We start from the raw sequence: 18,866 nt of genomic DNA on the forward strand, positions 1-18,866 counted from the left end.
ATGCATGCACTGTCAATCAGCTGTGTTTGCTGACAATCAATTCTAGTACGCCATATAAAGTATATATATTCTTGATCAGGGTCACTAGCCGAGTCGATCTAGACAAGTCCGTCTGTCTGTCCGTAGAACACTGAGATCTCGGAAACTACAAAAGCTAGAAAGTTGGGATTACCCATACTCCCTTTAGCTGAGTAACGGGTATCGGGGCACCCGACTATAGCGTTCTCTCTTGTTAGATTACTGAATATTTAAAAATGTTTATTTAATACTTTTGAGCTTACTTGAGTAACATCAGTCACCAAATTAATGTGTGATGTAAAAAAGTGAATTCTATATACTCCGTTACTTTTCTAATGTTTCAGGATTTTGCTTAAATTAGTTATTAATTATTTCATTGGTTGCAGATGGAGCAAGACACACACTGGTATGTGACGACACGGATATAGCTGTAAACCAGTCAACGTATTTATAAGGCACAGCTATCTTGTAACAGATCGGGCATTCAGCAAAGCTATTAAAGACATATACATCGGAAAAACATTGATAGCGGAATGCAAGAACGGGTAAAGAAGGTACGCCTTACACTTTCCTTGACCCAGTTAAAGTCACAGACTCAAGATAGTAGCCCACGGTGCAGTATGGCTTGTAAAAGACGCTTAACCTCCAGTAAAGTGCTTGCCGAACCACAGCCACCACTCTTGGTAGCTCTCCCGAATTGCAAAACGGGTGGCCATCAGAAGCATCATAAAGTACAGCTATACTCTGGGAGTCCACTGAACATCAAGCTGTACGTGCCAGCGAATATCGAGGGTATTCCGAGAATTCGCAATCAGGCTTTAACGACTACGAACAATACACAACCAGCTATGCATCGAAAGTCTAAAAGCAAAAGCAAGAACCCAGCTTCCAACATCCTTTCAACTCTACACCCATCAAGTGAAAGTGAAAATCAGTCATCCGCAGAGAACCCATCGGCACTAATAGAAACAGTCGAAAAATGTGACGAAATTTCAGCAGGAACAAGAGTGAAGGCGTCGCAGAATTTCCCAGATTTAAACAAAACTACGAAAAGTCAGCATTACCCCAACAACAGGATAAGAAACAGAAACCGCTCATTTTCTTCCTCCACATCTTCAGCGGTAAAGTGCAAAATGATGATTCCATTACCAACTTTTGGCGCCACATCTTTCGTTACTTTGCTGACTTTAATTTGTATGGAAACGGTTTTGCTATCGACCATGTCCAGTTGCGCCAAAACGTTCTACATGCATTGGAATACATCGAACAGCATGTAAGTCTGAAAACAGATTTAAGAGTGAGGTCGTATTTATATATCTTATTAATTAATGGCCATCTTATTATACCCGTTAATTGTAAACAATATAACAATATATTGTATTGGTTTAAAAGGATGTAACACGTAGACAGAAGCGGGATCACTAGCTGTGTCGATTTAGTCATGTCCGTATGACCGTCAAGATCTTTTAAAGTATGTGTAAGGGATCGAGAATTCTGATATTACTAGCCCGTGGGATTGCATAAAAGTCTCTGCGGCTTCTGCCATTATTATATTCACACCCACAGAATAGAACAACGGTCGACCATCACACGTAGACAAATTATAACATGTCGTTGTATGCTCTAAATTGATTATAATCGCTCAAATTTTTTATGTTTGTGTATCTCAAATTTAATTATTATTTTCACGTTTTTAAATTTTTGAAATAAGAAAAGATATTGTAAACGGATTCATAGTTTTTTTTGCTGTTAAAGTATTTAAAAAGTGCACATCTTTATCTTTCGAGCCCCAGAAAAAAAACAACTATGAATCCGTTTGCCTGTGATACCCCCGGAAAGTTGGTCAATTTCAGCATTTTTCGAACTTTAAGGTCCTTCTGCTAAGAATCCTTTGCGTCAAGGAATTTTTTTGGAAAACGCAGTTTAACTTGGGGATTCGTAACGAATAAAAATTTATCGCAACCATCAAGATACATTTTTGATGTGACATAGTATTATTAATTCGCTTGAATTTAAGTTTTGGGAGTAAAGTATGGACAACTTAAACTAATTTGAAAAAAAATCGCATTTGTTTTTTAATGCCCCATTAAACATTTAATTATTTGGCTTAATTGACAATAATAATAGCGCGGCCAAGTCTCACTTAGGCCAAGCCGATCGCGATACGCTTAAAAGGCGTCGTTGGTAAGGACCCCTATTGTCTTACACATTGTCTGACATAGTATTATTAATTCGCTTGAATTTAAGTTTTGGGAGTAAAGTATGGACAACTTAAACTAATTTGAAAAAAAATCGCATTTGTTTTTTAATGCCCCATTAAACATTTAATTATTTGGCTTAATTGACAATAATAATAGCGCGGCCAAGTCTCACTTAGGCCAAGCCGATCGCGATACGCTTAAAAGGCGTCGTTGGTAAGGACCCCTATTGTCTTACACATTGTCTCGACCCGCGCCAGTTTTTTGTAGGTATCATTAAATTGTCGATTGAAAAATACCGCTGCATACTCTCAGATTGTATCAATTCCAATATTCAGAGATCTCGACGTTCATACGGACCGACATTTCTATACTTTACAGAGTCCGAAACGCTTCACTTAACCAGTTACATACTTTAAACAACACAATAAGTTACTCTTACACCCGTAAGAGTATAATTTGTAAGCAAGAGAGAACGGAAATACTTCCTTCTAGCTGCTACATACTTTTGCACGAATACAAAATACCTTTTTACTCTAAGAGTAACGGGTATAATTACACCAGTTTATAAAATAAACTTAACCTTATAATATAAACAAAATAAAAATAACAAAGGGTCAAGAACGTTTTTTAAACCAAAAAAAAATTGGCACATTAAATGCCCTTTCCTTTATTAGGGAGATGTACGTTACCGGAAAACTAAGGTCGTCTTTGAGGAGGATTTTGCGATTTTATTTTGTAAACTGGTGCTATCCTAAGACTTTTTGCCTTTTATCTGAAACTATTTTTTGTAATATTCTTACACTCTCTTATCCACAGATTTCGGATCGATAACACCGATCATATAATCGATGTTAATAAAGGCAATCTTGCATTTGAGTTTGATCAGGTGCATATAATATGCCCAGTATATGAGCCAGGAACTTTTGAAAATGAAACTGAGAAATATATAATTTACAATGTGTCTAAAGTGGAGTATGAAACATGTCGCATAACAAATGCAGATCCGCGAGTAATAGCTATATGTGATAAACCTCAGAAATTAATGTTTTTTACAATAACTTTCCGGCCATTTACACCGCAGCCAGGTGGTTTGGAGTTCCTACCTGGAAATGATTATTACTTCATTTGTGAGTTCGGTTATATTACTGCCATTTAAAGACCATATAAAAATTAGTCTTGTTTATCTATTCTTATTTTAGCAACTTCATCTAAGGATGATTTATATCGGCGAATTGGAGGTCGATGCTCCACAAACAACATGAAAGTAGTGTTCAAAGTGTGTTGTGCCGCCGAGGACAAGAACAAAACCACTGCAATAAGCAAATCTATATCAGGTGCTGACACTGGAGGAACTATAAATGTCAATATAGCAGCTAATGATGATAGTCATGTCCATAGCCAAGGCAATAACATTGCTATTGGAACCAATATTGGTATAAATGGAGGCATAGTTTCCGGAGGACCTCAGTCCGCGGGAATGCCGATCAGTCCAATCAACGGCAATAGCAATATAAATGGCATAGCAACCACTATTAATTCAAACGTTGATCAGTTTAACCGGATACCGATTCAACCAAACATAATCGGTAACAATATAGGGAACAATGCCGTTGGACCTGGAGTTGTTAATGGTGGTGGAATTATATTGACTCCTGGCCATGGTCATGGCAACATTAATATGCTGCAACCAGGTCGCGGCGGAATGAACGTTGCTTATCCAGGACATCACCACATCCAGACTGGGATCAGGATAAACAATGTTCCGACGCAGCATAGCTATCCACCTCACAAGGGTAATGTTAACAGCAACACTAACGGAAATGGTACGTACAAGCCAAAACTTTGAGCATGTTTGCAGAGCAAAGCAAGGCAGAAGGGGTAACTTCGGGAAGCTTGGAATGCACAAACTAATATTGAAACCATTTTATTTAAACCTAAACATTTTTCTTCTGAGTGGCATTGGTAACTGTTTTTGCTTAAGAAAATATATGTTTTCTTATACCCGTTACTCGCAGAGTTCCCCGGCTATCAGATACCCGATACTCGGCTAAAGGGAGTGCAAGGAAGATGGAAAAATTTAACTTTGCGCATAACTTTTTAATATGATCAATTTTGGACGAGTATATGGGTATTGATTACACAGGTATACAGCCAAAAATTTCCACGAACCATTTATAGTTTTCCATGATAATTGAGAAAAGTCCCATACAAATTTATGTCCCATCACCTACAGGTTCCGCGGTATAGCTAAGAATACAAAAAAATCCATGTTTGCCGACATTTCGAATTATGTGGCCTATAGCATTGGACTTATCTTTATTATTTTCGCTAGGGCCTACTCTTAATGCATTACGGCACTACTTAAAAACAGTCCCCATCGTGAACGATTGCCCATGTCTCTGGAACTCGACCCCAAAGTTGAATCAATTTTCACAATTTCTCTAATGGAAAACCAATTCTGAGAATTAAATTTGAAATGGAACTAATTTTATTTATTGTTTTTCATGAGGACATTTTATTGGTTTACTAAACGGATAAAACTGTTTTTTTGTTGTATTAGTATAAGAAAACGCTTTAAACCGAAATCAAAGCATACAATGAATAAAAAAATCATTTAAAATGTAATTCTCAGAGTTGTTTTTTCCTTAGCGAAATTGAGAAAATTTTGGGTTTTTCAACTTTGGCGTCGAGTTTTAAAGCAATGGGCAATGGTTCAATGGACTATTTTTTAAAAATGCCGTGATGTATTGAGAGTAGAGTTCAGTAAAAATAATTAAGGTAAGTCCATTTATATAGGCAACATAATTCGAAATGTCGGCAAACATCGTTTTTTTGTATTCCTAGTTATATCGCGGAACCAGTAGGTGATGTGACATACGTTTGCATGGGACTTTTACTCAGGAGCACCCAATTATCATGGAAAACTAGAAATGGTTCGTGGAAACCAACCCTCAATTACACTTTTAGAAAATCTAGAAAAACGCGGGCGCAAAACCGATTCTAGCGTAAAAGGGTTTTGTGGGCGTAAAAGTGGGCGCAGCACTTGGCTGAAGCAAGCATGGGCTTTATGGGCACTAGTAGAAGCTGTGTGAAACATCTTTACTCTCTAGCAGAGCATGTAAAAACAGTTCATCGTTTTTATACTTGCAGAGGGTATTATGATTTCAGTCAGAAGTTTGCAATGCAGTGAAGGAGACGTTTCCGACCCCATAAAGTATATATATTCTTAATCAGCATCACTAGACGAGTCGATCTAGCCATGTCCGTCTGTCCGTCCGTTTCTACGCAAACTAGTCTCTCAGTTTTTAAGCTATCGGCGTGAAAGTATTGCAGGTAGTATATAAGTCGGAACCGACCGGATCGGACGACTATATCTTATAGCTCCCATAAGAAGGATCGAAAAAAAAAGTTTAAAAAATTCTAGCTTCGGTGTTTTTTGAAATATTACCTTCTACTCTTGGGAATATTATCTTTTAAATATTTCTGAATTTCGAATAAAATTTGTAAAAAATCGGATCACTATATCATATAGCTGCCATAGGAACGGTCGGAAAATTTAATGGAAACTAATAGAAACAAGAGAGAACGCTGTACTCGAGTTGGTGTCCCGGCTATCTAATACTCGAACCTCAGCTAAAGAGAGTGCAAGGGAGATAGATATCTAAATTTTGATTGCGTATAACTTTTTAACGAATGGTATAAATATACACAACAAAATTGCATTTATACTTCTCGGAAATCTTTAAAGATAAGGGCGCAGTACACATTTTAAAATCGTTAGTGGGCGATTGTGGCCGTTAGAGGGGGCGTGGCGCTCGGCTAAAATAAACTTGCGCTGCGTAGGAGGCCCAAGAATATGTGTAGAAAATCTTAACCTTCTAGCATTTGTAGTTTCCGAGATCTCAGCGTTCATTCGAACGGACAGACGGACATGGCTAAAACTATAATACCCTCTGCAAGGGTATTAAAATTATATCTTTGTTGATTTTTATTACAATTTCTTCTTCACTGGGATATAGCATTTCTTTAACATTTCAAAATGTCGAATAAAATTTAACAAAACTCGGACGTCTTTACTATATAGCTTCTATAGGAGGGATCAAAAAAATAATCATCTTCAAGGGTATATAAGCTTCGGCTGGCCGAAGCTACCTTCCTTTCTTGTTTCGTTCGCTGTCTCGGTCTGAACGAAACCGAAAAAAATTTTAAAATTTAGTTTCAGTTCGTTTTGGTTTTCGGTTTACAGTTCTTGACTGAAAATCAATTTTTTCGGTCCTTCAAAAACCGATTTTTGAAATCGGTTTGTATGAAACGGTCCCAAAAAACTGTTAGTAGATGAACAAAACTTTGAAATGCTCAGTAAAAACGGTCTTTCTTGACAGTTCTGCCTTTCCTTTGTAAATGTAAAGTAATATATAGAACATTTATTTGAAAATACATATATGGTAAATAACTTAATTATTAGCACCAGGTGCATTACAATTACTGTTACCATTATCTTCTAAAGAATAGAGCGGGATGCTGTTATACGAGTAAAGACATACAATGGCCATCATCTCCCGAACAATTCGCGGATTTAAGTCTTATAAAATAAAGCCTTTAAGTGATGTTGTTATACGAGTAAATATATACAAAGGCCATCATCTTCTGAAGAACTCGCGGTTTCTAAAGAATACGCTGTTTTCAAGTTTTATGATAAAGCGCCATTGGTGATGCTGTTATACGAGTAAAGATATACAATGGCCAGCATCTCCTGAAGAATTCGCGGATTTAAATCTTGTATCTTATAGCCTCTAAGTGATGGTGTTATAATACATAATGGCCATCATCTTGTGAAGAACTAGCGGTTTTTTATTTTTTAAAAATAATTGAGTACCTTTTACCTTGCATACTATGCAATGCATAGCTACAAGTTTTTATATACCTTTGGAATTATTAAGGTACTTACATAGGTATTAAACATTGCTCTGATTTAAACTAGCCACATCTGACTGCGACACTGAAATAAGCTAAATCCACCACATCTACACGTCATTGTATCGTTTCGTTTCGAAATTGTAATAGTCGGAACGCAGCATTAAAAGTCATTGGAAATTAGCCGTTCTCATGTTTGTTTTGTAAAGTTACCTTTGCATTGCAATTTTCTCAAATGCACAAAACAATTTGACTTTACGCGACAGACATGGCCGAAAAAGAAAATTTAAACGAGAAAGTGTTGCCAACAATATTAAATGGCAAATTTTTTAACCCGGACGGCAAGTGCATGTTGTGTGTTAATAAAACAATAAAATTCGATGATAAATCGACAGGAAATCTGCACACACAGCCTATGCCTTTTTTTATGTGTGAGATATGTACTAGAGGTCTGCATGAATGCATTCAAACTGACAAATGAATCACTCATTCTTAAAACTTGTATAAGTTTTTCTGTATTCATTACTTTAAATATGAGTGAATGCAGTACTTGTGACTGTATTGCCAAATACTATACTCACTTTTCTAGACACAGTACAGTATATTGTGAATACAGTGTTTTTGGTGTACAATAACTCATTGTTCAGTGAATGAAGTTTTCCCAAAATTACAAGGCCTACTGAAGTTATAAAATGTTAAAGCTTGCTTATTTCTTTGTAATATTGTAATCTATCCACTAGCAGAATCACTTAAAACCTAATGAAAGAGACAAAGTGTCGTTAGTCATAAAATATTGACGGGTTTATTAATACATTAATCGCTATCTAAGACATTTTCATTAATGCTGTCTATGTTGGAGTTTAAATACATTATTTTGTTGACCATGTCTTCAGTCGAAGCAATTTTGGAACGCTTTGCGGAAATTGGATTTTTTTGCAATTGAAAATGCCCTCTCCGACGGAGCGCTACTTGCTGGGACCGCTAAGATTTGTAGGCCTAGTTTGTATAATAATGGAAATGTTTTCTTATTATTAAATCACCATTACAGGACATTAAAGTCGTCACTGTACGAGATTTTAACGTGTTTATATGTTTCGATTTCATCATTAATTGTATTATGAAGGCTATTGCTTTGGATTGGTTGAGTGTAGTCTTCAAAAACAGGATCGATTTGTGGATTAGATTGAGTTATGGAGTCTTCGTCTTCTGATGGGCTATTGCAATACAAATTTGCACTTTTTTTTACTCAGAGTACAGTACTGTACAATAGTAATTGAGACGACACTCATAGTATTGTTCAGATTGAGAAGCATACACATAGTATTAAAAAAGTGTTGCAACTCTAAAATAGTGTACTCAGTTACTATCGGTAGAGTGGGTACTCTCTACAATATTGTATGAGTACACTAAATGTGAGTACCGTGTACAGCTGTACAGTACTGTAAGTTTTGAAATAAATACATTCATGCAGGCCTCTAATATGTACATTAGGGCGGTCCACATTTGTATGGAAATTTTTAAGGTCCTACTCTCACCCGCTTATACGGTGCGCATTGTGGTATTCAAGGTATACCAAAAGACAATTTAAAAAAAAAATCGTGTTTTAAGGTCTGCGAATTGAGTTCAAAGTTTATCACCCATACGCAGTGTTGCCTTCGATCAAAAAGTTTTTCTGATCAAGGTGGCATAGATATCAACAATTCAGTTGATGTTTTGCTCTCCTTTTTCTATCATTTATTCCAAAGAAATTCATAATTTGACAAGACAAGACATGGGAGAGCGATTTTTTTCGACCAAATTCGAACTGTTATACATGTCGTATGAGTAATTTTAAAGCCAACTTTGAAGACGTTTCGCAAAGCCTAAATCTCGAAAAAAAATTTTTTGTTTTCACATACATTTTTTGCATACTTTAATATACCATGTTAAGGGGTGAGAAAAGAATTTCATTTTTTGGACCGCCCTAATGTATATATACACATTACTTACATATGTAAATATTTGAGAATGAAAACTAATCGCCGTTTTTATTATACCCGTTACTCGTAGAGTAAAAGGGTATATTGTATTCGTGCAAAAGTATGTAACAGCTAGAAGGAAGCGTTTCCGACCCCATAAAGTATATATATTCTTGATCAGGATCACTAGCCGAGTCGATCTAGCCATGTCCGTCTGTCCGTCTGTCTGTCTGTCCGTATGAACGCTGAGATCTCGGAAACTATAAAAGCTAGAAGATTGGCATTTTGCATGAATATTCTAGGAGCTCCTACGCAACGCAAGTTTGTTTCAAAAAGGTGCCACGCCCCCTCTAACGCCCACAAGCCCCCTTTAACGCCCACAGTTTTGAAGCTATTATGAAAATAGTAACTGATATGTATTCGTTTCGTCAATACCTATCGATTGGCCAAGTAAAAAATTGCCACGCCCACTCTAACGCCCACAAACCCAATAAACGCTTAAACCTGGCCAGCGCCTACATTTCCGCCTTTCATGACCAGTAGTACCAATATCTGGCGGTAGATGGCGCAATACAATATACACTAGCGCCATCTAGGATATGGCATTGGAAAAAATCTGCCTTTTTTTCTGTGGTCACTCTAACTCACATTATGTTAATGCAAATTTTAAATTATGTGAAATGGGGCGCGCATTTTGTCTCTTTTTGCTCGTATACGTTTTTCACAAGTGCATTCACCTGCGCTAGAGAGAGACGGAAGATGTGCTAGGCAGAATTGAAAGTTTTAGAAAGCCTCTTCTAGAAAGAGATCACTGGGTGAAAATCGAGCGGCGAAAAACATATAAGAAGGCATATTTCTATTATTGTTTATCTGAGTAACGGGTATCTAATAGTCGAGGCACTCGACTATAGCGTTCTCTCTTGTTTTATATAATTTTGTGCACGAATGTGTGTTCCCATCACTACATCAATTTATTTATGAAACCAAAGTGTATTTGGCGCGCAAAAATGCCGTATGTACAGCTGTGAAAAAAATAATAGCACCACTAACCCAAAAAAATTTTAACTAGTCACCCTACTCACAAAACGGGTTTTAAATAGTAAGACTAAACATAATTTGAATATGAAAAAAAATGTTAGATTTATTAAAGGTTTTTGGACTTATTTAAGAAAATGTATGCAAAACTGGAAAGACCTACAAAAAAATAATAGCACCACTTCTCTAAAAATAGAATAAAAGGTAGAAAAATTACAAATGGGTAACTTAATCTTTAGTTGGCGGTAGTTTAAAGTGTAATCTTTAGTTGGCGGTAGTTTAAAGTGTAAATATCTTTTGCGATTTTTGGATATAATGACTTACTATCGATTAAACAAGTCAGGACCCTACCTATAAAGGAATTGGGGCCCAAAAGTCATGAAATATTTTCAAATTTATTCGGAAATGATTTAAGACGTTTTATATTAACTGTATAAACTGTCTTTAAAAAAAAAACTCAAAGATTTTTGGTTGTGTTATGGTCAAGCGAGTACACAAGTCAATGTATACTGCTTACTGAGTACTTTCGAACTCTTTCTTTGCTATCCTGACCGTGATCCTGGCCGGATTTTATTGGTCAAAGATTCATTTAAGAAGTATTTTGTATTCAGTTTAAGCTACGAATTACTACCGTATTACTATTTACATCATAGGATGATTCATGAACGATGTATTCATCCGTATTGATCTTACTTCAAGAAGGAAAAACAAGCCTATGTTAATACTAGGTCCATGCTCAATAAATGGATGTTTTGGTACCATGTTTTTGGTCAATTTAGGTGTTTAGAAGACACATGACTTATAAAAAAACCCAATTTAACTTTGCCTTCACACATTCTCATAAGTTTGCGGGCATTCATTTGTAAGTTTTTTTGACGAGCCCTATGTCCTTGTAAATGTGTTTCGCATTTCGGATAGGATTTTTTTTAAGTGCATATTTTATAAATTTGTTTATTGAAACATTATACAACTATTAAAATATTCGCTATTATTTTAAGCACGTGTTTTAGTTTAGTTTTGGCCCTGATAAGATTCTTTGCGCTTTGTGATATAACATTTTGGAAGGAAAAATGTGCCAGGACTCGGTTTTTCTGTGATATCCTTCAAAGTTTATGCCACTCTTAATGAAGATGATCAAAAACCTAACCAATCGAACCGGTTTTCATGACCGTTTTCTATCCAATATGTTTCTTTTTTCAATATTTTTCTTTTCCGACTTGGAAAATTTTCCACATGTCCTTGTATTGCCAAATGGTAATCGATTTGATGTCTGGATATCAGGAAAAGTTAGTTTTAGTCAAATCTCATAAAATATATTCTTTATACACAAGAATATTAGCGCATTGTACCGTTTTATTTAAAGAAAACGGAAGTGGTGCTATTATTTTTTTCGGCCTTTTTTTCTTAAAATCTGAAAAAATTATGTGTAAACAACATTTTCGATATCCGTATCAATTTTTTCAAATAGGTGGAATATTAATCAAGATAATAAAAAACACTTCTTATATAAAAATCCCCGTTTTCCACATATTTGTTTAATATTAAGAACCTGTGACGAAGTGGTGCTATTATTTCTTTCGCAACTGTACGTAAACAAACGGCATATACATATGCACAATATACATATAGTCAATGTTTCTACATACGGAATTTTTGCGCGCCAAATATGTACATGAGGGTTTCATAAATGGGACGTTCCATATCAACCCGGCCACCCCCTTTTTTGATTTTTTTTCTATGTGGACAGTACCACATTGATTGCAAAGCCCCTTGCTTCCAATAGTTTACCTTATACCTATTTTGTCAATGTTACCACTCTTTCGCCGTATAATCGCGTTGAAAAGGAAACACAAAATCATTTTTATCCTGCGAACGGAAGAAACAATTGGCATGGTTCAAAAGCAGAAAAATCTGTCTTTCCATGGCCGATGTCGAGAAAAAAAATAGATTTTATTAGACCGTAGATGACCAAGCGATAGCGTTCTTAAAGTCTAAAAGTAGGATTTCGTCCAAAGGGCCAGTCTGCAAAAATACCATTATATTTTTCTCAGAAAGCCCCATACTTAACGAATTTTATGCCGCTGGTTTCAAAGTGGGATCTATCTTGTGGAATTATCTATGAATTATTTTCATTGATTTATTAATTTTTTCCAAAGCATATACGATTATTTTAAATTACTTATTAGTTCTTTCTGACAGTTAACTACACTAAAAACGAACAAAAGAATTCATAGCTAATTACTCAAGAGAGATCCCACTTTAAAACCAGTGGCAAAAAATCCCATAAATCTGGGGCCTTTTTAATAAAATCCATTATTTTTCTCGTAATCGGCCATGGAAAGACAGATTTTTCTGCTTTTGAACCATGCCGATTGTGTCTTTCGTTCGCAGGTTAAAAATGATTTTGTGTTTTCTTTTCAACGCGAATATACGGCGAAAGAGTGGTAAGATTGACAAAATGGGTATGAGGTAAAATATTGGAAGCAAGGGGCTTTGCAATCAATGTGGTACTGTCCACATAGAAAAAAAATCAAAAAAGGGGGTGGCCGGGTTGATATGGAACGTCCCAAATATATTAATGAAGTTATACGTGCATACAATTATTCATTATTTAAGCTTATATTTATAAATAATTGGATTTAATTTCAACAACTTTAGAGGGTTCATCCAAGCAGTTACACGGACTACGAGGCCATGAACGCTAAGAAAGCTAAGACAAATATGGAACTTTGTAAGAAAAATGAAAACTCGTTTTTCGGTTCCTTGAGCTCAGCTTTTATAAAAAATAAAAAAAACAATATATTTACCTTTTACCTTTACCTAGGTACTGGGATATGGAAGTACCTTTACCTTACCTAGGTATTTATTTTTGCCCAATACCTTTTACCTTACATAGGTAAAAAAAACACAGTACCTTTCCCAACACTGGTTACTGGTTGAGCAAAGACCGAAAACCTTTTGAAACAAAATAAATATTTGCTCAAAGGGTGCCAAAGTGACAGTTATTTTGAGACAGCAAATAGTCAACTGTTTTTTGCATGCTCTGCTCTCTAGCTCTAAAAATGTGTTTGAAAAAGCAACAGATTTATAGTCTATTTACACTGCGGTGGAGTTATGGAGTTGTGGGGTTTTTGACATAACCCTGTTTTTATACCCGTTACTCGTAGAGTAAAAGGGTATATTGTATTCGTGTAAAAGTATGTAACAGGGAGACAGGTATATTTTCTATTAAAATCCTATAGGTGAAGGTCCATCCCTAGTCAAATAAACAACACAAACAACAAACACTAGATGTCATTACTGGATATTTGGAGTTAACCAAGTGGAAACATTTTTTTGGAGTTATTGGCTCTCTCGATAGGTTACCCCACATAGTGTGACTAGACTATTAGATGTTTCAAATTTGCTATCTGTCGGAAACAACTTGGATTTCTTCTAACTTTTTAATGAATAACAGATTTTAAAAACTTTTGGTGGGTTTATGAATATTTATAATCAAAAAATCATAAACTTATTCCTACTTTTACAAAAACTTAAAAAAATGTGTACTATAGACAGCCCTAGCGGCACATTCGTACTGATCGACTCGGCTAGTGATCCTGATTGAGAATCTATATACTTTATACTTTGAGCACCCGTGTTTTAGAGTAATTTTATTGGCGTGTCCTCCACTAAAGACGAGACCGCAAAGGTCACTCTCGACCCGAGTTGACCAGATCAACAATTCATAAAAATTTATTCCATTCCGACTACATTACTTTTCATCGAATACAATACTCTACTAGTAACGATATTGCTTAAGGCCTAGTAGGGGAGAGTGGGGGAATTTCGTCAGCATTTTTTCAAAGCTATTTTTTGTCCATCTTGAGACACGTTATCATATTTATATTTTTATTGTTGAATGCGGTTAGCACCAAGCTTTAAAATGTGACATTCCCCTATTTTTTTAATTAGCTTGGTGATTTATAAAAAAAAAAAAATGTAAAACCAATATACTGGGGCAATCTCACCACACAGGGGGGTAAAATCACCACACAACTGGGGAAATTTCGTCTGAAAATATGCTACACTGATCAAGCGTACCATTTTTGTTGACGTCCTATATTTGTTGCTGCTGCTCTGTTCGTTAGCCAGCTCGTCAAATATAAAAATATGTATTTAAAATAGGTGCGAATTTACCCTTAGCGTAGGGTGGCGAAATTTCCCCAGACCGTGCTTTTTTAGAAATAATTATTTTTCTTGCGAAATTAGGCGCGAAGTTAAAAATCACTGACGCAGAAATGCACATTATAGCACTGTGTATTATATAAAAAATCGTGTATCTTATTCCTTTTGAATTGTGGCATACAGAAAAAATTTCGTCGAGAACTAAATGTAGCTTTTGAACTGTTAAAACACATTTAATATTATAGCTTAATTATCTTGGCCTTCTGTGCAACACAATTGCATTGGTTGTGTCTGGCCTTCTTGAAGGACTAAAACAAAAAAATTATATATTTTTACGACTTATGGATTCCGAGATATTGCAGGTGACGAAATTGCCCCTGTGACGAAATTCCCCCACTCTCCCCTACTCACTTCATTCGAAAAGCCTACGAAATTAAAATCTCCATACAACATTTTGATCACAAAATTTTCCGCCGGTCATTTTTGTATAGAAATTTTGCCTTTTTGATTAAAATGGGTACCAGACTTAAAGTCGTATTGCTTATTTTGTTGTTAATTTAACGCCATCAAAACTTTTGTGATTTCGTTAAATTACTGGGTTGAAAAATGTTTATTAATATCTTGTTAGGTTTTATCTGAGTTTAAGAGTTTTCTTTAATTAGAGGCAACGTTCTATGGAAATTTTAGTGAAGCCAAAATCACTTCAATAGTGTTTATTTGTGTGCGAGATATGTGTGGGTTTTCCGTGCGTATATGAACAAAACTTTTTCTCTGAATTTGAAAATAATTAGTAATTTTAATTACCTGTAGTAAAAAATTTTTTAAATAATATTTTCAGATGACCACCACCACTACAACAAACATCCCAACGAGGTAGTAAAGAACGAAGAGCTAACATACAATAGTGGCACAGCGCCAGCAGATAAACACATTTTCGCTTTATGGATCTGGATCTTGTCCTTTTTTCCACTGCCATTAAATCAATCTTGCTGTTTGTCAGCGTATTGGATAAACTCACCTTTAGTCCTAAGCATTGTTGCGATCCTCGGTATCCACTATTTAGTTGAAAACGCGTTGCAACCCACGTTTCGGCGGTATACGCCTGGAATAATAGAATTCGCTCCAACATCTAGCAGCTTGTTTAGCCCTACATCCGCCATTATAAAATATGACCGGTGAATTTCAAATGAAAATCATATTTTGTGTTCCCCTGTTCTGCATTTTTTTTAAGAATTCCATCATCACCTAATATCTTTTATCACTCTTCTCCAACTATGTTAATATTGTCGGTGATAAAAAGTAGTGGATAGGAAAGGTTGGAATCACATAATATGCTTACTGATATTGATTTGGAAATGTAATTGCAATTGATTGGGTTAGTCTAACTCAAAATTATTATAATAGATCAGATAGAAAGGAGAAAGGTGAAATAGAATTAATAAGTAAAACAATTAAATATATCAAGAACATTAACAGTTAGATATAGTGGTCTAGATATAACTGATACCGCTTAAGAACAGAAGGAGGATAGCAGAATGTTATTGTGAAACAGATCATATGCAATACAAACGGCCAGGTATACAGAGCACTAGCAATTTTGCTAAATGCATATACCACCATAAAGTGCCTAGCCACTATGTCTACTGTCCTCCTTATAATTGTGTCCTTCTGGTTTTTCGAAATCAATTACTGGGGTATGTGCGCGTAAGGAATATAATGTATGCCCATCTGCAGAAATTATAAAGCGATGTAGCGATTATTAAATCATCACCGCTATAGCTTTAGCTGACTGCTTGACTGTCAGTTAAATGATTTTTTCGACATTCCCTTGTTTTATCTAGGAACATACTGAAGGTAATGCCCAATAAATAGTAAAACAATACTACACAGAGAGAGCTGCATGCCTTCGGAATGGCTTAGGTGGATTATAATTTTTCTTAACACAGGAAATCTGAAATCCGAAAAATGTTGGAAAAAGCCACATACTTAATCTTATTAAATCCTCGTGCAAGACCCTGTACGAAGGATATTTTGACTGAAATTAAAAAATTTATTAGAAATGCTTATTAAAAAAGCACGTAGTAAATTAGGTATAAGTCATTTAAAGACAGTATAATGCAGACTGCGGATGACTACGCATATGTAAATGTAATCGTATAAGATCAAATGAAACTTATGTATGTGTGTTTAGTATGCATTGATGTATATTTAAAATCGTGGTAGGTATTTTGAATATGGTAAAGGTGAAATTCAAAGAACTCAACTATAAGTTTTATGTTCTTTTTTGTTTTGTTTTTATTTAATGTTTCTTTTGAAATAATACCATTTTATTTTGTAAATGAACCAAGCAGTATAGAGAAGTGATTCTTAACATTAAATAAAATATATATGTATATACATACATCATACACATACTTACTTATACAAGAAATGTTTAGGTGAAACGTTATAAACTTTGTAAATTTAATATAACTTAACTACAAATTAATACAGAATGGAAAAAGGATGATTTAAAAATCGTATAATATATAAAAAATATATTGAAGCATCTTGTGCTACCTTTGTGTGAAAATAAAAAGGTTAAAATTTATATACATAGTCTATATATAGTGATTAATTCAATATATTAGATCGTGATTATGTAAGCGTGTCTATAATTTAGTCCGATAAACATGTTTTGATACTGTAGGCAAAACTAAATTTGCCTCAGCAAGTTAACTATTTACAAATTTTAATTGAAGACAGACAGTAAACAGACTACATGCCATATTCCATCGGTGGAGTGTAATCATAAATTTTGATTTTGCTGCGACTAAACTTAAATATAACACGTTTACTGTGCATTTAGTGTAAGCTTCGTCATGTTTTCGTATTCGGCATTATTTTCCATTAATCTGTGCTAGTTTGTCTACTACAGTACAACCTGAAATAATTAAATTCTTTCAATTTCCAGACATTTTAAGCTCTGGGCGAATTGTATTCTTGTACTGCCACAGCAAACCTGAACACTAAACCGAATTTATTACGATCCAACGGTATAAACCGAAATCTAGATTCAGTCCCATTCTATGAGTGAATACCTTAAAAATATGCATTGCTCTACTTAGGCCTGTATCCAAGACTTCCTGTCATTGTGTTGATAGCTTATAAAGCTTTAAAACATATTTTTATATTTTTCAACCTTACAAGCTGTTTTTACTTTGACAGGATATTAAAAATGCGGACCGTACTGTTACTTAATCAATTACTTAATATCATACTTACAAGCAACATTACATACTACATACAAACATACATAGATTCATACAATAGAACCGTAACTAACTACATAATAAGACAACAGTCAAAATAATATAATGAATCGCTAGGATAACACATATTCATACAGCACACATTACATACATACAGTTTTATATAAGAGCAGCTTTCTATAAATTTGAAAAGTAGATGGCTAACAGTTCTGACTAGCATTCGGCCGCATTGTCTGCGACAGCAAACAGAGTAGGAGATGATTACTAAGTTTACCCTAACTCACCTTCCCTCATTCCCATCCTGAACAATGTTTTATTTTTTTACATAAAGACATCATAATCATAAAGGCATACAGTTTGTTTCCATTATAAGCAAACATTTCAAAACTTTTTGTTGATGTGCACTCTGGTTTTTTTTGTAAACGGTACAGGCGCAATACATTTTTAAATGTAGCATTTTTTATTTTATTTAGAAAAATTAAAAAAAAAATTTAAGTAGTAACTGATTGATATAATTTGCTATGTTTGACTTTTCTCAAAACGAAATTTGTATGGTACACACGGTTTGACGGCGCTATACCGTTTACAAAGAGCATTATATCTAAATTCTGATTTTATATCTTAGAATACAATGACGATGCACAAAATAACTGTAAACATTTGATAAAAACCCATAAAGACCGATCGATCAATGTATATTATTTGATATGATTGAATTAACGCAAGTATGCATTTGTATTTCTATGTTACAGAGAGAAGAGTATAATGTAGTTCTTAATAGTAGCTCAGCATATTTATCTACTTATACTGTTTAAGAAGTAACATAAGCAAGTACACATGACAAAAACTATGTATGAGCATAACAGATAGCCAAGCAGCGAGTAATAATGATGATGTGACATGCAGATGATAAAATGTATTAATGAAAATAAATGAACATTGAATTTACATTTAATTTTAAATTATAATGCTTTTTTCGAGTACTCTAAATCTGTAAATTTGCAAATTCGCATTGGTAAGTAATTATGTAAGTACGCAATCTTAAGATTTTTCCAATAGGGGTTTGTTAGGGGAGTTGAGAAATCCTGTACGTTGGGGCCGTAAAATTTTGTGAATATTTTGCAGTACAGGAATCGTTTTGTGAAATCATTTTTCGTCTTTTTTACTTCGTGTTTTGTTTCATATAAATTTTCCGAAAGTTCTCACGAAAAAATTAGCTTTTAAAACATTTTTAACATTTTTTAATCTTAAAAAATTATTACAGTTTGAGGTGTTTGCGAATTCGTATCACAAATACGAGGTTATATATATTTTCCCTATAA

General features: G+C 34.7%; 1 protein-coding gene across 7 annotated transcripts in view; it reads left to right on the plus strand.

The window, feature by feature from the left end:
• The window catches only part of LOC108065094 (43 kDa receptor-associated protein of the synapse), a 53,533-nt gene that overhangs the window by 1,753 nt on the left and 32,914 nt on the right, over positions 1–18,866 (plus strand). For 2 of the 7 annotated variants that reach the window (XM_044395329.2, XM_044395330.2), the window contains exons 2-5: positions 405–1,291; positions 3,036–3,346; positions 3,419–4,042; positions 15,132–18,504. In XM_044395329.2, coding sequence (XP_044251264.1) covers positions 552–1,291; positions 3,036–3,346; positions 3,419–4,042; positions 15,132–15,472 — 2,016 coding nt within the window. In that variant the 5' untranslated portion in view covers positions 405–551 and the 3' untranslated portion in view covers positions 15,473–18,504. The other 5 variants (XM_070218098.1, XM_070218104.1, XM_070218102.1 and 2 more) reach the window with 4 other exon arrangements.

The sequence above is a fragment of the Drosophila takahashii genome, chromosome 4 (genome assembly GCF_030179915.1).
Source record: "Drosophila takahashii strain IR98-3 E-12201 chromosome 4, DtakHiC1v2, whole genome shotgun sequence".
NCBI lineage: Eukaryota > Metazoa > Arthropoda > Insecta > Diptera > Drosophilidae > Drosophila > Drosophila takahashii.